The following is a 21,582-nucleotide window of genomic DNA, read 5'->3' as shown; positions in this document are numbered from 1 at the left end:
CCAGTCGTATGCAAAGCGCGTTTTGTCCGTAATGTAGTCACTCGGTTTCGGGGAAGGGACTGAATTAGTCCAATAAAATTCCACGACAAACGTCCAGCCAGAGAGAAAAGAAAAATATTGCATGTAACGCTCGTTGTAAAATGTCAAAGATTAAACTTGCAATTTATTCGGGTGTCTGTTCTTTTTTTTCATCTACTTTAATAACATTTCAAAACTATTATACCAATTACTGCATAAAAGTTACGTCTCTGTATTTTTAACGCAAGTAATAAATGTGCCACTCGAGTCGCTTAACAAAACTGTTTTTGGCAATTATACTGGTCACGTGTAACATGCACAAACTCCTTTGAAGCGTTATTTTTATGCCAGACGTACAAAGAATCAATTTTCTGTGGGTTACCATTGCCATGTAGCCACGTAGCGCATTCGCATGCGAAGAAAGTTTAAAAAGAGTGCACAGAGTAAAAGCGTGCAAAGCACTCACTGGTGTCCACAATAATGCTAGATATATAAATGCAGCTTTACCTGCGTTTTGGTGTTTCGCGCTTACTCTTCCTCCGCCTTTTAATTCGTCGTCCAACCGAATGCGGTCACGTGGCGAAAAAGGGTGTCGGAAGTAGCGCGCAGTATCCTTTGAAGCTCGTTAGTTACTTATCGTTGGCGAAAGGAGCATTCCCGATAAAAGACTCCCAGCTGTCGGGATAAAGAAGACGCGAGTCTGAAGAAGCAAATGGATTTCTTCGAGAATCCGGTCGTTTCTACGACTACGCTGGGACGTCTTCACAAAGGTGAAGATTGTAACAAAGGAAGTACTCAAACTGATCGTCTAAAGGTGTTACGACGTCACCTTTGTAACGAGCTTCTTCCGCTCCTTCGTTGCATATTTGCACAAAAAAGGAGCACGCTTTCCAAATAAATTTACATTAATAATAAAAATGTATATTATATTAACAATATAATACTAATATAGTTTTCATAATTCGTACTAAATACTGTTGTACGATTATTAAACAGATGACCTAAAAATAAATCTCTCGTAAGTTAACAACAGATAAGAGCAACAAGAAAATCCTGCGTGCTTGTGAAATAGAATTAACATCATTCTAACAATAATTGATGGGCTCATCAGGGATCGTTTATTCTTTTTTAGGACATACGTTATGTACAGTGCGGCTCTACAACCTCCGCCCGAAAGAGCAGGCCACTCCTCTTCCTTTCAACATTTTTATTTAGTAAACATCGTAATGTCATAGTATGTACAGTAATATGCCTATCTAGTCTAACGATATCACTGCGATTACGGATTTCTTCTCTGTGTTTCACGTGTCTCTTTTTATCTTTTAGTTGCGCTTGCGCTTAGCAAAATCGAGGGTCTAACGGCTCGAGTTCCAGTCCGTCGCACAATCACAATCGGAACGCACTTCCATATAACAATTAATTTCATGATCTAGTCAACGATTAGGTTTCTCTCGGTGCCTATCATCTGCCGCTATCGCTCGCGAAATTTCGCAGTAGAACGCGCGGCGCGCAAACTAGCGCTCGCAATGCGGACGAATCGAGAGAGCACCGCAAACCTGAATGTCTCGTGTAATGCATTTTGCCTGTGTAATCTGAAAATGACACATATAAATCGAGTAATCATGCAAAAACACTCTTTAAGTGTGTAGAAATAACATTCTTACGTTTGCAGTGAAGCGATCTCTGTGTTTTATCACTATAATTCTCTCTTTCCCGCTTATCCTTTCCTTCCTCCCTTTAGCTCTCGATTCATTCCCATAAAGAGTGATCGCATTCTCTGTAGCTCCGTGAATTCGTACGACAAATGATTTCCCTCATGATTTCCCACGCGAAAGTCAAAGCGAGTAATCCGATTCAGCCGGCACGGCTTCAGAGTTTGCGAGAACGCTTTAGGAATGGGAAAAGAAAAGATTTGTGCGCATCGATACCAAAAGAAGAGAGAGAAAGAGAGAGAGAGAGAAGTGCGCGAAGAATGAAAGCGCGGACGATCAGGAGAGCGATCGCGCGTGAGTTGACCAAAGTTCCCCCATGAAGTTCGAAGACCGAGATGAGGATATGGTAGACGGTTCACGGATAACCACCACGGAGAGGCCTCGTATTGGATTCCGTTCGCGCCCGGAATTCAATTCTCGACTCGGCTGGCCACGCGGAATGAACAAAATTCGAATTCGTTTCATCTTGCCGAGTTCGGACACGGTCGGGCAACGTGCGGCGTTTACCTCATTTTCCGGCCCACGGACCCGGGAATTCGGTACGTGTCCCCTTTTGTTTCACGCACCGTATAGGGGGTGGCGGCGCCGCCCCGTGCGGCCCCGGAGCTCTGCTCTCTCGTTGACTGACTTCAATCCGATTTTTCCTCGGTGAATATCTCGAGGCACCTCGAGTATTTGACGAAAGATTAGAACAAATTTCTTCCGGCGATTTCTTGAGCCGTACAAAAGAAAACGGACGCGACGAGATTATATTATTCTTCACTTAATTTTAAAAGCTGATTTCACTTAAGGTAGAATCTCGATCAGAATTTCACAGCACAATTTTCCCTCCTTGGAAAGATATCAGATATTAAAAGTGAGAAAAATGAGGCAAGCGGTAAGTCATTTGGACGTTTCTCTGACAAGGAAGAATATGTTTTTGATATATAGAATCTTTTTATACAGGATTATTAATTATGCAGAATCTGAAACGACATGATCGAGTGATTCTAAGGAATCTTCGCATCGCAAGAGAAATGCCAAAGTATAATGCTACAGTATTGCCAAGGATTATTCCACATCGTGTTCCTTGACAGTTGGCGACGCGTGACGCTCAAGTTCCTTCCGTTTCCGCATATAGATCAGCGCGAAGCCACGCGATGCCTGGTACGATATTCCGTCACGATACTCGCGGCTGGCGGGATTTCGTTCGCGTGTATACACGTCGCGTAATGAAACGGGCGTTTCATCCGATAATTCGTATTATTAGGAAGTAATATTCCGCGGGGGAGGAGGGGCGATCCAGAGTTCGGCGCAAGAGTTGCAGTCGCCGGTGGTTTCGCCCGGATTGGACAATAATTGCACCCGCGTTGCATTTGGAAGATGATGAATGCCGGTAATGGTTTGCGCGGAATTGCGTTTGATTTTGGATTTGCCCTGAATTTCAGCCTCGGCTCGACTAATCGATGCATCGAAGTAACCGATTTGTCCGATTTGAAGTTATTACCGGTAAGAAGTCGATTTATCAGCACCGCAACTGAAACTATTCGAGAAGAATATCAATTAAGCGTTAAATTTAGCGCGTACAATTAAAGATTAATTAAAGAGACCGACGATTCTATACGTCGCAAATACTACACCCTGTTACATTAACTCAAAATTCATGGAATGAAACGGAAGCAAGATTAACATATCAAATAAAATTGAATAGTGCACTATCGAATGGATCCTGTATACATCCGGAGATGCTTCGTTCCATTCGTACAAACGCAATTCGAAATCGGAAGAGTAGTACGCGTTTGTTTCATTTTTTGAATTACTCGCTCTCGCTATCGATTCGTCGTTAATCATAGAACGCCAATTACCGTAGAAGCGTCAGATTAAATAACGAGCGAGGTATCTCGACTTACCGTCGCGTCCCGATATCCGTGGCGATGTTTTTGTATAACTCGCAGGCAGATTTTGCATATTCTGATATCTCGCACGGAAACGAGCTCGACTGCAGAATCAGCGGAAGGCTTTCCGTTAGTAATGTTCATTCCTGAACGCATCCTGTATTTAATCGGAATAACCAGGACCATCGGAGGCGATACACCTCCCAAACATCCGCCCGGTAACGAGAAAATCGATGCCGGCACGCATTGCGGACCCGGTCTCGCGACTCGACGGCGCTTCCTATCCCTTACACACAGTTTCCGCCGAAAAAGGAAGAAAAATGCCCGCGAACTTTTGTCTCGAACCTCGGCGCGCCCGTACCCGCCCACGCAATTATTTTTCTTCCGGCTCCTCATTGTCTTCGAGGGCTGTACATCCCCCGACCGCCGTGCCGCACTTGTGAGTGTGACGACCCTAGCTGGCGAGTTCTCGCTATCTCTAGCCTTCCCGCACCTCCGCTTTCAACTATCTAGAGAGAACTTTCGAAATACCGCCTTCTTTGCCTGCGCTTTTGGAATTATGTGTTCTTTCCGCAGCAACGCGCGCGCGACAAGAGGCCATCGGATTCCGCTACGAAATTTCTTTACGAGTTCTTTTTCCTTCCGTCGCGTATCCGCTTTCTCTCCTTTGTCTTCGACGCGAAACATGTAAGACGAAAAATAAGAATTTCACAAGTATGGCAGATGATTTTGCAAGACACTGCGGCAAGAGGAATTGCGTTGACATTATATTAATAAATTTTACCACAACGATCGTGGACACAAACGTATCCATTATCTTATGAAAAATTTCACGATATCATGGATTAATACACAATTATCAGGCATAATCACTAAACAATGCAGATCGTGCAATGTGGCGGTACGAAACGTGTTGAATATCATGATTAGATTGCAAAAGTTGATGTGGTTTCACGATACCGCCACAATTTACTTTTTCTGTGCAAGAAATAAAGTAAAACATTTTAACAGTAAGAGGGAGATATCTAGTTATATAAAATTATAATAAGCAGATGGAGGTAGAAATGCAAATGCTTCCCTTAAGGCGTTGTCTTCTTGAAACCACAGGGACTGCTTCTCAGTCTTTCCTCATCGCTCTCTCGACTCGTCGCATTACTTAGATCGCTTCTGACAAACGACCATCCTCTGATGCTCTGGATGTTTACCGGATGTGGCAAGTGGTTTCATTTGGATTTTTCGAACGAAAAATTTTGAAGCAAACTGATTATGTGTGGCAAGAGAATATTTATACATTTCTTGCTGTAAAAGCTTCCTAATGTTTGTCCATTGATAGCCAACACAATCATACATCCCAAATATAGAAACAATATCAGAAATTTATCACAATAGTAATGAATTAAAAAAATACATTTATCTCTAAAATAATGTGGAAAAGTCCAATCTGCTGCATCCTTGCAAGATCAACAAAGAATGCAATAATTCTAATACATTCGATCGTAATTATTAGCTTTTAAGCTAATAAATAATTATGTTACAGATAATATAAAATACAAAATACAATATATATATATATATACATGTACAATAATCGGAAAAAATCAGATCGTATGCAGGAATCAGCAACGAGGCAAAGCTTTTTCCAGTAAAACGAGCCGATGGTCGTACGTCAGTGCTATCTGGCAGGATGTCACATCGAAACACACACAAATAGAAAGTGAAAATCGTCTCTCTCTCTCTCTCTCTCATCGCTCGAATCATGATTCCTCCTAACCGGAACTCGCGGATTATCTCGGACGCCTCCGAGAGCGAGGAGAGAGAGTTCGGCCCTCTTTTTTCACGCGGACAGAGCTTCACGCGGGGCGTGTGGGATGATGCCGCGCGTAGTTTATAATACAGACATTATGTACAAATTCGCGGTTGCGTGTGGTAATAATAATAACGTCGATGCTGATGCCGCGGGACAGCCACCTCAAACGCGAAACGCGCACGTCAGTCCGAAGCACTGCTCATCGCGCATCGCTGATTACGATGATACCCAAGACGGGGTGTCGACTTAATTCGTACGTAGACGTGGCGGGCTGCCTTCGCGAAGAAAGGGAGTAGCCGTACGTGTCCGAGACACGCGGCGCGTTATCACGGGTCGAAGAGCTTAAAGGTTGCTGTGGCGGGTGCAGCCGAGCGCGTCAACGCGCTCGCATCTACGCGCGAACTCTCTGTGCGCGCCGCGCGCGGAGTTCGTCTTTCAATCTGCTCGGGCTTTCCAGCAATAGCAGCAGCGGCACTCTGTCCCATCTCCGTGCCCGTATCCGTCTCCCGTCCCACGACGCTATCTCGGTCCTTCCGTTTGTCTAGCGACGCGATCGTTAGGTTGATGACTCCGGGACAAACGATGACGGGGCGTGCTCGGCGTTTGATCAATTACTTCTGGTCTCCTGGCGAGGAAATAATGCACTCACGGGAACTACGCTGAGTACGGCTGCACCGATCCAGCATTGATATCAGAATCTCTGCACAATTCTCTGCCTTCCTCTCTCTCTCTTGTTCTCTCCGTGGGTCTAATTAGGGCAACTCAGCGTGCTTTAAGTGTAGCATGTAATTAAAAGTAAAGTGTAAAAAGGCGCGTTCCTCTATTTCTCTTTATCTCTCTTTCTCTCTTGCAATTTTTTCGATCATTGAAGGTTGTTTCATAATTATCACAAAATAGTCATCACAAAAATAGCAAATTAGTGAAAATTATGCAATCGATATTTAATATCAACAATATTGTTCGCTATTATGGTTATTCATTATTCTCTTTTAGTGAACAATTCAGCCTCTTCTATATTTGTTTATACCTGAATACAAAGAAATATAAAGAGACAAGACAATTATTGGCTGTACGTGACAATTGGCTGCAAAATGCGAGAGTATTAATAAATAATCGCGTGACTTTTTCGGGCTAACCGATGGTCTCGATTCGCGGGGTCGAAATTCAAAGTGCGCCCTGCCACTTCGTTTCCATTGAGAGAACGCTTATTTATGCGTGGCCCGCGATATAATCGCGGTCGATTATTGTATTAAATCGTCGCGCACCGGGCGAGCAACCCCTGTTCGGTTCAATTATTCAACCGTTTCATTCGCGTTTATTTGCAATCATACGATTAACTTTTACGCGCGTATGCCGCGTTTATTGCCATCTATCCTCGCGCTAATTGCCTCCTGAACACGCGTCCTATCGCGCCAATAATCGCGTCTAATTATTTCTCGTGCGCCGCGTTGAAACAATTGATTTTTAATAATCCCGCGACGTTGCATTACGCTGTGAGTTCCATGTGAAAACATTTATTAATAAAAACACGCGAAGCTCTCGTATAGAATCGCGAGAAAAATTCATTCTAGTTGGTAATTTTTTGTCATTTTCATTTGTTATTTTTCCTTGAGGTTGAAAGTGAGAGAGAGAAAGAGGGAGGAAGATTACTCTTTGTGCTCCATGGTCTCTGCATACTCGTAATCTCAATTGTTAACGACGATTAATTTTATTCTGATACTGAACTCCACTGTGTCCACTGTGTCAAACGTGTCCCGACAATTTATCTTTATATTATATTGTTACGTTAATTAATTTAACGTTTAAACGGCGATTGTAGAAAATTAGGGCGCAATTACAAAGTGCGTGACAGTGGAGTACTTTAGCTGAGTTTATGCCAATTGCGTTCGATTATTGATTCTCTATGTCGCAAATACAATTACGAGTTGAGCGAGCACGAAATTTAGACGCGTGCATTTCGCGATACGCGAATCAATATTCGCTTTAATATCCGTCTCAAATACGCGATCCACCCGACGGCACTCGTTCGTTCGCACATAAAATTCACGGAGTCTTATTCAAATCGACTCGGGGTAAAATCAAATACAAGTTTTTTCGAAAGCGCCATAAGATTTATCACGACGGAGGAGAATGAAATCGTAAAATCGCATAAATAATACGGACCGTTCTTGTTGAGACGGTTATAAAGTTTATACTGCTGAAACGGAAACGGGACGAGAACATACCAAAATTTACGGAATTTTTTGAACGTAGTAAAACTAATCGGCGGCGCGAACGATGTACCCGTGGACCGACTCGGCAAGTCGCGAGAAAATTTATCGCGAGAGGAGTGTCGCCGGGACTAAAACTGGCGTATCATATAATATATATGTATATGGCAGCGCGGTACAGCCGATTATCGCGCGGCGATTTTTATGAAATACGGAAAATTGCCGGATCGGGCACTCGAGTCACGTTTTATTTTCCATTGAATCCCATCCACGTAGCTTGCATTCCCAAGATTCGACCGCTCGTAAAACGTACCGTACGGCAATCGCTCCTCGCCTTTACGCTTCTCGTAAATCGGTTTCTCTCGATGCGGATTACCTGGATTATCGGGGAGGAGCGGCGGAGGGGAGGGGAGGATTCCCGACCTCGATCGCCGGCTCTTTTCTGCCCCGCGCGCTCGCTTCGGGGGTTGGAGGATGAGGAAGCGGATCCTCAGCACGCACCGGATTCACCGCAAAGCGCCCGCGCTTCCGGCATTGGCATCGACGCTTGCTTAACTAAATGCTTTTCCACCGAGAAAGACACCCCTCCGCTACACCATTCGGGAGCGCGTTCACGTTCGCGCGAAATCTCTCATGGCTAATGCACGCGACGAGAGTGCACGCACACAGTGTACGAGTACTCCGCGCGAGATCGATAATTAATCGCGCTCCAGAAGGATGCATTTTTTTTCTTTACGAGAAGAAACCGGCTGGAACGATTCTGCGATCTGCGACGAATCGGCACCGTCGATCCCAGCGCGAAGAAAAGGGTGGACACTTTTGGACGCCTGGTGCATTCCTACCCGCCTCGCCCTTCGCGACGCCTGACGCGTCGCCTGAATTAAACATAATTCACGATGCCCCTGCGAGGAGTAATAATTAATTAGTCGAAAGCCGTTGCTCTCACAGAGCATCGCCAGTTTTCTTTTAATTGGCAGTTTGATTTTTGTTATTTTCCGTTCTCCGCTTCGCATCTGTAAATTGGCAGTTTTTCTCTCTCACGTGAAAACATCGTGAATTATTGGCGACGCGCCGACTGAGTGTCCTCCGCTCGAGCGATTCTTCGGGGTCCGTGTTTGTGTCTCCTGTGCGGATTGCAGTTGTCTCGCGGTCACGTCTGTCGGAAGGAAAACGTGAAAACGCGTTACGGACGCGGGAGAAAACGTACCGCGACGGATGTGGACTCTGGCCGTGGGCGCTGTGTTTCCGTTTCCGTTTACACCGAGGATATGTACAAAATGATGAGGGACACCAATAGACAACTCGAGGACAGTATCGGCCCCGCGGTTCCGGTCTGCATCGCTTCCGGTCGCTCGCCTAAAACATAAAGACATCTTATTTTTATCTTATCCAGCTTGCGCAATAAATCTGCGCAATAAACACATATCGCATCCAATTTATAGTTAGTATTATTTATTGCATATAGTTAGTATTTCTTATTACATACTTTATATTGATTCTTGCAATATTACTTTCATTCTTATTTGTATGGATTGGCCTTTCTGCGTAGACAAATAGGACAGCAGGGAGAGAAAGTGGAGAAAGGAGAGTCGTTATAACATTTTAATATTAATATGGATCAGAATATCGCGAGAAAATATTTCTGCCGTTTTCTCCCATGTCGTTTCATCTTTTTATCTTGACGCATCGGCGTTACGTTATTCGTCCGATTCGACGGCCGGCCCTCTCTCTCTCTCTCTCTCTCTTTCTCGAACCGGCTATACATTTTTATTACGTCACTCTTGTAGTTCGGTGTGTTACGCGGTAAAGCCATTATTACGAGAAGTTCTTCGGGATTTACGCCAGGAATAAATAAACCATCCATCAATCTATCAAGTCTCATTCGGCGAATGTAATCTACTCCACGCGAGCCGAACGGCAAAAAAGGGGTGCGGGGGAGGAAGGGAGAGACGGTTGAATATTCCGTCCGGCATGATCTGGATAACGAGGGCTCGACACCAGTGCCGCGCGTGCCGGTGCTACGGATATTTTCCCATGGAAAGTTTATTGCAATACTGGTGACATGTAACGCGCGAGGAAAGTTTCTCTCCCCCATGCGGGGTGACTGTTGAAATTAATTGAATCGCTCGCGCTAGCTCGTTCGCCCGCACGTCCGTTTTGCATCGCGAGAAACTTTTTAATGAATGTCAACTGTGCGCGATACATTCGGATAAATAATGTCACCTGGCCTGCAATTTGCTGGCTGATCGCTACGTTCGGGAATGTTGATCGGCGCCGATTCCGCCATTGTAAAACTTCCGGCAGGACGAGGAGCGTATTAGGCACATTCTCGTTTCTCCTTCTCTCTTTCTCTATCTATCTCACTCTCTTGCTCTCTCTCTCTCTCTATCGGGTGTTCCATCGAATATCGGTCACTTCGTAAAGCGAATCGAAGTACAATTTCCGGTCGCGCCTCCCTACGTTCCCTCTCACTTCTCTTCTCATCTGTAATGTCCCTGGAATTTTCCGAACTTACCTTTCTCTCTCTCGTAAATTTTCCAAGTTTTGCGCGGGCGCGAAACTTTCGTTTGTTAGTTCGTTCGTTCGTTCGTTTGCTCGCCATGTTCGCGTTTCTTATCGCGACGCAGGAAATTTCGGAAAGACATTTTCCTTCCGACGACGCGCCAGAACGACGGAACCGACAGACGGGAAAAAGACGAAGAGGGGAAAAGGGGACAGGGCGAACTTTCCGAAATTGTTTTTAACGCATTGTAATCGGGAGTCCGAGGTATTATTCTGGGATACGGGGCTAATGGCGAAGTTTCCACGAGGTCGGGGCATATATATATATATTTCTTTCGACGTGGAATATCGGTCGCGCCAGCCAGCCGAGCGCGCCTCGCTGTACGCGTGTGCGAATCGAAGAGTAATTTCCGCTCCGTTCAAGCCATATCAAGCCGGGTAGCTGTAAATTTCTGCGAGCTTTTAAGATGTCGTATTCTACAAACGGCACGGGAGATTTCGACGGTAAAATTTTAAGAGCGCGCACTTAAGAGTTATTCGCGCCGTCGCGCGATTCGTATCTTCCGCGATACTAATCTACGCCACGATGTAGAACCGCTGCATCCGCGATGTACATTCGCGAATATCCGGAACAAGGATATTTAGACACACAATTGTTTTACGTAACAATGAGAGAGCGTTAATTTTGATGATCAAAAAGTACATACATTAAAGTTATATGCGGAATGCATAACTGAGCACGATGTAACTATTATTTTTAGCTTTATGTTTCATGTAAATTCTCTTTAAATTTCGAAAATTCGATAAGTAAATAAAATTATTTTACCCTCGTTATTAATGAAAGAAATGTTTTTATTCTTAAAATACAATTCAACGACTTCTACGCTGTGTTATTGTGTGAAGCAATAACGGTCTGTAATACCTTTCGCACGTTTGTATTATTTTTCTATGTATAAACGATCTGTTTAAACAAACCTTGTTTCTCTTTCGTAATATTTTACACAGTCTGCCTGCACTGTACACAATCGTGCACAATTGCAAACATACTCGCGCCTGGATTGTTCTCGTGATCTATTTCATAATTCACCGGTCCCGATAACCGTAATGCGAGGGCCCATTCGCGTATCACGAAATTCGCTCTACGCTCGCACCGTGTTGTCGAGTCTCCTAAAAACACGCTAGGGTAACGAGCATAATTCAACGTCTGCCGCACGCGTTTCATTAATAAATTATTCAAGCCGGTCCCGGGTCATCGAAGCATTCACCAACTCTGACAGTTCCTTCGTTCGTCGCTGATGACGGAGGGTCTTATTATACGAAGTCGGCGCGTCTCATTCGCGCACATATATATGTATGCATGTATGATATATACAGGGTGTCCCGGGTTTTAACCGACAAACTGCGGGAGCATATTCTACTAGTGGAAATAAGAAAAAATTCTTATATCGAGTTTGCTTAGAAATGCTTTATTACAAAGTTATAAACCAATATTGAAAAGAAATATGAGATAAGTAACAACGGATTTTTTCACAAAAATAAAAATTATCTACGCAATGATTTAGTGACGCGTTTCAAAATGTTGTCCTTGCACATCGATACAAGCTAGACATCGACGTAGTACAGAATTTGTTACAGTACGACATTCCTGAAAATTTTCTTGCATCTCAGTAACTGAATTAGTAATTCGTTGCTTTAAATCTATCTGGTACTCTCCTGTTAGGAAATCTACGTTGATACTCTCGTACGGCAGCTCGTGCATTTCCGTCACAGAATCCGTACACGAAATGAATATCAGTGCATTCCTCATTTGAAAACACTTTTGGCATTCTGATAGTAATTGCTAGTTGACACGACGATTGAAATCTAACAGCTACTCTTGTGAAAGTAACAATCATACTGAATCGTTTCAACATAGTGAATACATGTGAATACGCATAACATAAACATCTTCGACCTTCCAACTTCTACACTATGTTCCGTTGTTACTTATCTCATATTTCTTTTCAATATTGGTTTCTAACTTTGTAATAAAGCATTTCTAAGCAAACTCGATATAAGAATTTTTTCTTATTTCCACTAGTAGAATATGCTCCCGCAGTTTGTCGGTTAAAACCCGGGACACCCTGTATATACACATATACATTCGTACGTAGAACGCGCGTATATAGGTATGTCATATGCGCAAACTTCGCGACTGCATAATTGCCAAGGGTTGATGGAACTCCCAGTTTCGCCCGAAAGCTGGGAAAGGGCAACTGCGAGCGCACACACGAAACTATTGGTATTTTCTCCTCGAACTCCTGATGGTACATGTGGATACTCCGCGCGATTAAGAACACGATAAGAATACGAGAAAACATTGCACTCTTGCACCGTCACATCGTCGCCGCGAAATTGCATTAAACATAATAAAAGCTAAATAACGTTATGTTAAATAAAGTTAAATACAAACATAAGAAACGTAATAAAACAACTCTGTACTTATACGTATCTTGTCGTTGTCATAAGCGGCGTTCATCGACTCCGCGATCGCGAGCGGAATCGCATGGATGGCACCGCTTCCGCGAAACTTTTTTGATCCGTATCGGCCTCGGGGAGTTTTAACGATACATTTCGAGTTTACGAGCTTGGTTGTAAATAGTTAACGCCTGAGGGAAAGGGTGTTCCCCCTCGGGAAGCCGTGAGATCGCGGACAGAACGGCCAATAAAATAATTTTGCACGCTGTAAAGCAAGGGCCCCTGACGACAGCACGGTGTGCTTTGGGAATTTGTGGAGCGGAAGTCACAACTTACGAAATGGTTGGTCGATTCGGAATTCCGACGTCCGCGCCACTCGCCCGCTTCAAAGCGATCAAAACGATCCGCGTCAGCGATCGGACAACGCTGGAGATAGAGTTATCGTAATTCTGCGAGGAATTGCGCTGCGCGAGCAGAGGCGAGCAAAATTCAACGAGCGCTAATTAATTGCGTTTTGAAAATTCGTATTAAAAATTGATTTATATTAATCGTGCTCTCTCAACTAAAGTTTGATTTGTCCTACTTTTATTTGTGCCTTGGCACGTATTTCTTTTGTGATTGTTATCTTTGGTTTTTCGGACATTCGTTCACTCTAACATGACTTGAAATGTAATTTGAAACACGTTTGTCCTTCTTTTTTAGTAAACATGCATAACAAATAGGAAATCAGAAAATTCATATTCAAAAAAATATTTATATAAAAGTATGTTAGAGACGAGCGAATTAAAACGAAAATTGCGGCACTAAAAACACGATATTTATTAAAAAATCGTGGATTTAATTCATGTAATAATTACGCATTCACGTTGTTCTTTAAATAAACGTTGGCAAATGCGCCGCGTGAAATCCCTCGCGTAAAACGTCCGCGAATTCGGCAGACGTAAAGTCGACAACAAAGTAATTCCGCTCGTTTTGATTAAACAATAACACGCCAACTTCTACACGACTGTCTTTCGAGAACACGTGACCTCTTGCGGCGCGACTCTCGTCGTCGTCGTCTAGCTCGTAAAACGTCGGCGAGCAAGGACTCGCAGGAGCAAAGACTCACCATTTAGAACATGAACCCTGATGGACGCCGTATTGGCGTTGCTGGGTTTGCAGCTGTACTCCCCGGAGTCTGAGGGCTGCGCAGTCTGAATAAGGAGCCAGGAGGTAGTGACGTCGCCACCCTTCTCGGTTATCACCGAGACGCCGCCCCTGGGACTGTCGTAGCTCAGGACGTTCTTATTGTAGTACCAGAAGATGTAGGCTGGTGGCTCCGAGCTGAAGTGTATGGCGCACGTCAGGTTTATCGTGCTGCCTGCACCGACGTACAGCTCGGGCCCGCCCAGTATCGTCGCCGTAGGTACTGCGATAAAGAAGAATTTTCTTTCGCTTTTCTCCTTTCCTTACCGCCACCGCGCTCTGTACTCTTTTCCATCCCCCTCCCGCCCCGTGTTTGCCGCCGCTCCACCTCTTTACTTCCACTCTGTTCCTTACCTTCTACCTATCTTTCAACCCCCTTTCCTCCTCGCCCTCTCTCACTCTTCTTTCTTTTTCTTTCTCTCTCTCTTTCGCGGCCCGGATAAATCCGGAGAGATCCGTGATGCGTCGTGAAAGCTCTTCGCATAAAAGTCTCTCTCGGGAATGGTACTTAGTGAGCGAGGGGAGCGAGGAATCTTTAAAGCCGCCCCGTGATCCGTGAGAAGTAACGAGGTGAAGCTTCTTAACAAACGCAGCCGAGAGGTGGTGGTGGATGAGAGCGGAGGAGGTCAGTGTAATTGAAATAATGAGCGCGATGCCTCTCGACGTTATCCCGCCCGGTGTCGGATTTAACCCCTTCCGCCCTTTTCCGACAACCCCCGGGATCATTGTTAAATGCGTTTTAATTGCGAAGCGTACATCCACCCTCTCGTCGGCTATATGCTAATTACTTTTCATGCGTTTATGGCGCGCGAATGCTTCCGGCAGCGCGAACGAAGGCCGAATTAAACTGCGGCGAGCGACACTTCGGGAATTTCATCGAAGGGGTGGAGTACGAGATTAAATCCCCGAGCGCGAATAAACGTGCGCGGAAGAGGAGGGACTTACCGACGACGTTCAGGCGGAATTGGTGCGATTTCACAGGTATGGTGGAGATCTGACATTCGTAGATTCCCTGATCTCGCTCCTGCGCCCACTTTATGCAGAGAGTCCACTCGGACCACTCGTTATTGTGGCCCGTGTTTTGCTTATGCAGCGCTTGGAACCGCTGATCGCTCGTGTACGTGTACGCCCCCGCCGTCAGGATATGGATGTCCCTGTGCCTCACCCAGGATACCTTTGCAAATAAATGAGTAATAATAATGAGGCGATCAATATAAGTGTATCAATATATTAGTAATGATTTGTATGTATTTCGCTGATAACTTACGTCGTATTACATTAGAAAAGAAAACGTAAAGTAACTCTGACATTTTGACGCGCACAGCTTTATTAAGCAGATTATCTATTTTATCTCGTTATTTCTTAAATATATCGTGTATACATTTTCATATCTTCATGTAATCGTCCAAGCAACTTTGACGATATGTGATTCACAAGTTTCCCGAAGACTTATTTAAAAAAGAAAAGAGTGCTTTAAGATTCCTAGTTCTCAAAAATCAATTTCTTTGTATAGAAAAGAGATAATAAAAATACTCTTTTATCTATTTCGAGATTTTGAGAACTCGTTTAAGAATTCTTCCTCGGATAACAAAGCAACGTATAAGTGAGATCTCGCGCGAGAGAGATTTCTCCTCCATCCGGCCAGGAATTTTGTGCATTACCTTAAAACGTCTCCCGCGAGCGAGGAGGTGGATTACTTCCGGGGAAATATACTCATCGGAACGCGAGCTCATTTCGATAAGTTTGAACCTCCGCCGCGCGCACTATGTCGGGGCGTCTAGCGTGGAGAGTGCCCCGTATAGTATCTGACCAACTTTACCGCGGCCCCGAAACGGAAGGACCGAACGAGAGGATCCGTCTATTTCCGTGCTCGCGAAACGCCGAAAACCACCGACCCGTGTCGGAACGGTAAGAAAAGTTGCGAAGGAATACAGAAACTTCTCCGCGCGCAAGAGAGAGACAGAATTTCGGCGCTTCCTCCGGCGTGGTACACGCAAAGCAGATTCCCCAAGAACGCGCGTGGTGGTATCGGTGCGAGATCCGAGACTCTTCGGCGATTTTCTGAGGAATCCCTCGAACGGGAAATAAAAGGATTCTCCGCGGCACACGAAGCGATCCAGGCGTTTCTGTACATTCGGAATCCTCGCGGAATTCTTCTGAAATAATATTATCTTGGGAGCCGTGCCTCTTATTTTACTACTTTCTGAATTATTTTTTTTTGTATTCTTTTTTTGGAGGGAGTGGGTGAATAAACCCCTCTGTGTCCTTCTATCTTGAGAGCGACAATATATCGACAAGATGTGAAATTATTAATCTTCGAATTGAATCGCGCTACAAGATTGTGCGCAAATTTGGGCAAAATACTGAAACAGTATCTGAGAATAAGTTGCACCCCGAAATGCGAGTTTTTTAGATAATTTTCTTTATAACAATAAAATTTATATGGTATTTGTTTGTCTAGCATTTGTCCTGCTTTCCATACTTTTTCACTAAGAAGTTCATTAACAAAAACAGAAATTCGATATATCTGATAATAATCAGTACTCGACATGAATCAGAACTTTGTTTCTTACGTATCATGGATTTGTCATATGGTCAACAGAATAATCAAGATAGATTGCTGAATTGTTAATTGCAACTGAACTACCCAGGCGACTGTCTGTTCAAGATTCTGATTATCATTTTAACCAACTGAGGGGAGCAGTGCTTAAATTAAGCTTATAGAGCCGGCTAATTTAATTGCATTCTCCTTCCCATCGCGGAATAATAATACATTGCGGTGATAAGTGGATAGGGACGAGGAATTAAATCTCACTGACGAGGAAAGTTTGGTCACTTAAAAGTTACGCCATAAGAAAAGACACCGTTGTGTCGCTCTCCTCTCGAAGCTCTTCGCCCACCGGTAATATTATTAAAAATTATTCCAGAGAGACTAGTGCTTCCAATAAAGCACGTTTCTAAACCGACCGAGAAGATATCTTTGTGTGATATACCACGATGAAAATGTAAAAAAATATTCATGCATAGATGATGTTACCAATAAATATGCCTCATGAGACTAATAATATATTGTCTCTAAAAAAAACATGTACGCTTTATCAATTCTAATTTTCGTATCATTAATTTATATTTTATTTTATATATACCTATTATTCATATTTATATAATATATAAATATAATATCGTGTAATATTATATCGTGGAATATAATTTAAATATTCCTAACCCAAGTTATAATTAATTGGTTCGGATTGCCTTTTGTTTTTCACATTTTCAGTATTAAATATAATACTCAATATAGTCGCGTATTAAGTTAAGCAAGAATAATATCACAGTTTCACAGACTAAATACGCATTCTTTCTGTATTATATCGTTAAATCTAAAGCATACGCATGCAAAATATTAGCAATGAATTAATTTATCGCCAGAGCACGTCAACCATTCGTCATCCGCAAGTTACCGCAAAGCTCTGCGTAACGTCGAAATTCACAGCGAGCTCGGGACACGCATTAATGTCGGCTTTTCGTGGATCCCGTGAAACACGCGTTTCCCCGGTGCAGGTTTTCACCCCTAGTCTTTAGGATCGAGGCCGGTCTGCGGCTGCTCGCCCGTCGATATTTCCACGTAGCCCGACCTCATATATAAACCCCAGTGAGGTCGGCAGCGTGTCTCGGCCTCCAAGAGCGAGCGCTTTCGCGCGTGCACGTATGCATCGCTTGCTTGCTCGCTCGCTCGTTCGCTCGCTCGTTTGCTCGCGTGCGCGCTTGCCGTTAGCATCGCATTTATGTTAGTATATTTACTCGGCGAAGTTTACCCCTGGTCCCTCCCGCGGCGAAGGGTGGCTGTTACAGTGGCGAAGAGAGGCTGAGCGGAGATGGAGAACAAAAGCACGGTTTAGCGCTTCCTGACTTATCCTTCGGGATGAGTGCGACGCCGTCTACAGAAACTCAGTCTTGAACGAGGGGGTGAAGTCGCGCCATGTCCTCCACCTCCTCAGACGAAACTGTGAGGAGACGTCGGGAATGATGAATGCCGAACGTTAAGCGAAACTGGCGCGGACATCACGGGAATGTGGCGAATGGTTCCTCATATTGTTTCCCGGGTATGCGAGTTGGATACCCGTGCACTTAATGATATTCATGTTGAATGAATGCTGAAGCATTACGGGATCTCGTTCATCACGATTACCTTCATCTTTCTCGTTGGGTTAGATTTTTATCCACGTTGCAGATAATCGAAGCTACTTCTTAAGTTCTAAATTTAAATCTAGAGTCTTAGATAGTTAGATCTTAGATGGAGGATTTAAGAAAGAGCTTCGATTAGTTGAAACTTAGTTAAAGCTTCTCTAGTTCTGTTGATTACATAATAATCGGACGCTGTAACCAGCTTTAAAGCTCATCAGAGTATTTTAAGAGACTTTTATAATACCTTTAACTTATACACCATTTTATTTATGTGACACGGTACAATTGCGTCATTTATTTAAACATTTGTAGTTAAATCTTGTCTAGATTTTGTTGAGATTCTGATCAGCAAAGCCAATAAACATTCGTTATTTATTTTAATGCCAATCCGCGTTAGTCTGGTTTGTGTCGCCCTTATATTAATTTTACATCTATTTTGTAAAAACTGATTTAGTATACAAAGAGATAAACCGTTTGGGCAAAAATTTATGCGAGTGTCATAAATTCTGTTTGCTGCAAATGTTTATAAAGGGGCAGCGAGATATACTAAATAAATTTCTGCAACTCGTCGACTGTAGTTCTGCAAACATGAACATTAATCCCGAAATTACGATGGTTAACTCTGACATACTTGTAATTTAATTTACCGGATCAAAATTTTATATTTTTCATTTTTTTCAGTCTGAATGTAGAGAAAAGGTAGCGAAACTAAATTTAAAATATTAAAGACTCTGTTTCGATTCTCTTTCTCTGTCCTGTTAATAATGTTTTATTTAATAAAAACAGTTTGCAGAGACTGTTGTCAAAAATTATAATAATTCAGATACGACGGTCCAACTTTATAAATAATTTTTGTGCATTTCTGTTACATATTTCGTAAAAAATGTTTGGAAACGTTTAGTTTAGTAATCTTTCTCTTGACAAAATAAATGCTGAATTAATTAAATTTAAACCAATTACATATGAAAGTACTTATAATTAATCATATAACAGAAATGTCCTTTGAAAATTGACGTGGATTTCCGTGTTAACAAATGTATTTAAATAGTTTAATTGTTTTTCACATGATAAAAAATTGTTTCTGTTGCTTCATTATTTTGCGGAGTATCGCGTTTTGGTTTCTGCAATCTCGCCTCTTCACCTTTTTTAATGTCCGCATACGGACACTGTGAAATTTGGATGCTGTTTTTCTGCCGATAATCCTTTTATCGCGCTAATCAGACGAGCGTTTGTGTTGCGAAATATGATTAAAAGCTCGCTTCTCGATATCACATTGTGCATCAAGCATGTATCAGGATTTAATCATTTCACGTTTCTCCGAAACATTCGCAACAGTTTGAAACATTCGGGATGCAACCCTTATGCGACCCGACAAAACAAAATGCAATGATATTGTGTCTGGTGACCTACATAACGTAGTTACATAAATGATTACCCAAGCAGATCGTCACATCCTATATTTCTACATGTTATGTTTTTATTATATTATGTACAAATAAAATATAATACAGAAATATAATACGTATCATACAAGGTTTCATTATAATTTATATAATTTGGAATTTATAATAAAATAAAACGAAAAAAACAATAAAATAAAATAAAATTTTTATTTCAGCGATTTTTTAATAACTTTCAAGATGTATCTATTCGCAAATATCATCATATTTCGTATCCAATTAAAGTTAATATTTTTATTGACAATTAGATATGATATTTCATTTAATTTAATTGTTTCTACATTTCTGCTTTCATATTGGACATCGCCGACGATTCGTTGAACGAGGCATCTGAATTGAAAAATCGTTTGATTTCATTTTATTTCATTTCATCTGTTGAATTTCGCGAATATAGTGCAAACGCTCTTATCATTTCATAAAATCGTAAAATCAACTCGTACAATTCGACTGTATAAAAATAATCAGCAAAATTTGTTAGGAAGTACAGAATAGGGAACGCGAAACAATGGCAATGTCTCCAGGACGTTGGCAATTTAAGTGATACTTATTTATACTTACTTATACTTACTCCAGTGATACTTATTGACTTTGCAACAAGCAACCTCGGACAACTAACTCGCAAATCGGCTTTCGCGTGAGATAGCTTAACCAGCAGTGCACAGATAATTAAATTGCTTTGTGAGAAAGCAACCAGAAACGCGGAAAAATTTTCGAGCGCGGCGGCCCGATCTATTATTAAACGCAATTACCACGCAACGACCAAACAACCATGAAGGGGGTGCAAAGTCAATTACTTTCTTCCATACAATATTGTGCCCGATGCTTGCGCACGGAGACGTTACAGCAGCATTCCAATTAAGCTTGCGCGCAGTTTTAATTATTCTGTCATAATTGAAAACAATAGAAATCCATTTTTGGGCAGAAACAATTTTTGTAACGCCCTTCGTCGTGCGCGATTGTCGCGCCTGTTTACGCCCGCGTTTCCGCGATAATATTCCGCGTCGGTTCCTTCATTGGAAGTGAAAATTTAATCGGGTGCTGGGTTATATCGCAAATTTTTAATCCTCGATGCTAACGGTCTCAACAACCACGCTAGAGATTTTTTCGAAAATGATTTTCCCGGAGATTTTCATACAATGCTGTATAAATAAAGTACGCTCGAAATTAAACACACAAAGTTTCATTATACATATATATATATTCTTAAAAAATATGAATAATTACAGTTGCGAGAAACTTTTTTTATCATTTAAACTCTCAATCCGGTTAGCATTTCAATTTATATTTATTATTAAAAACAATATTGCGATATACAAAAAAAAACCTATCAGAATCCGTCAAGAAAGAAGCGCGGCTCACAACAACCTGTGCAATATTCAATTCTGTCAGGCGTTTCTCTTTGCGAGCTTTTAATCGCTTCGCGATGCCTGACAGCGTTAAATTATAGTTGTTTGCATGGGTTTTTTCGTTGCACGCGCGTGTGCGTACATGTATGAAAGCGCAGAGTAACTAAGCCTTTGATACTCGGGAAAATGCATCGAAGTAAATACAGGAGGCTGAGAGACATCATGTGATATCCGGCAGTCGCATTTATTTGAAATACCAAGCTGATGAAACTGAAGACGTTTCAAAGGGGATGAGTATGAACGTATGCGTTTGCGAAAGATTACTTCGATAATGATCTGCGCAAAAGCGATCAATTCCACGACCAAGCTAACAGCACTGATCATTCCTTTCAATAGGGATCGTAATGGTAGTACTGCGTTTGCGATAAAATTGAGTTTCCAGTTACCTCTAAGGTCAATTAACATCCAATCGATCCCGCGCAACTCGATTATTTCCTGCAAATCGCTTCTCCTAAGATCCTTACAGGGACCAGACTTCGCTTTTGCCTTCGTGAATGAGGAGGAGTGAGAGAGCGAAAGAAAGAAAGAGAGATCGTTTGTCCTTATACATAGCGCGAGAGCCTCCGCAAGCTTAAATTAAATGCGCGTGACGATAAAATAGTCGATGCGGTATTTTTAACAAGGAGATTCTTTTAACATTAGATAATGATATATAATAATATTAGAATTGGTTTAGTAAATTATGTTAGATTAAGATATATCTTTATTCGCGCTTGTACATGAAGTATTACTACTCCAAACTTGATTAATATAAATATAATAACAT

At 42.4% G+C, this 21,582-nt stretch overlaps 1 protein-coding gene across 1 annotated transcript in view; it reads right to left on the bottom strand.

Moving 5' to 3' along the window:
• Nucleotides 1-1,113: 1,113 nt before the first annotated feature.
• Nucleotides 1,114-21,582, bottom strand: part of LOC105277593 (cell adhesion molecule 2) — a 42,647-nt gene continuing 22,178 nt past the window's right edge. The window contains exons 3-5 of the mRNA XM_011336045.2: nt 14,711-14,939; nt 13,689-13,988; nt 1,114-8,977 (exon numbers count right to left, since the gene is read on the bottom strand). Of these exons, the coding sequence (XP_011334347.1) occupies nt 8,877-8,977; nt 13,689-13,988; nt 14,711-14,939 (630 nt within the window). The 3' untranslated portion in view covers nt 1,114-8,876. The remainder of the gene's footprint in view (nt 8,978-13,688; nt 13,989-14,710; nt 14,940-21,582) is intronic.

The sequence above is a fragment of the Ooceraea biroi genome, chromosome 7, assembly GCF_003672135.1.
Source record: "Ooceraea biroi isolate clonal line C1 chromosome 7, Obir_v5.4, whole genome shotgun sequence".
Classification (NCBI taxonomy): domain Eukaryota; kingdom Metazoa; phylum Arthropoda; class Insecta; order Hymenoptera; family Formicidae; genus Ooceraea; species Ooceraea biroi.
Note: the sequence above shows the minus strand (reverse complement) of the source record. Positions and strands in the feature narration are given on the sequence as shown.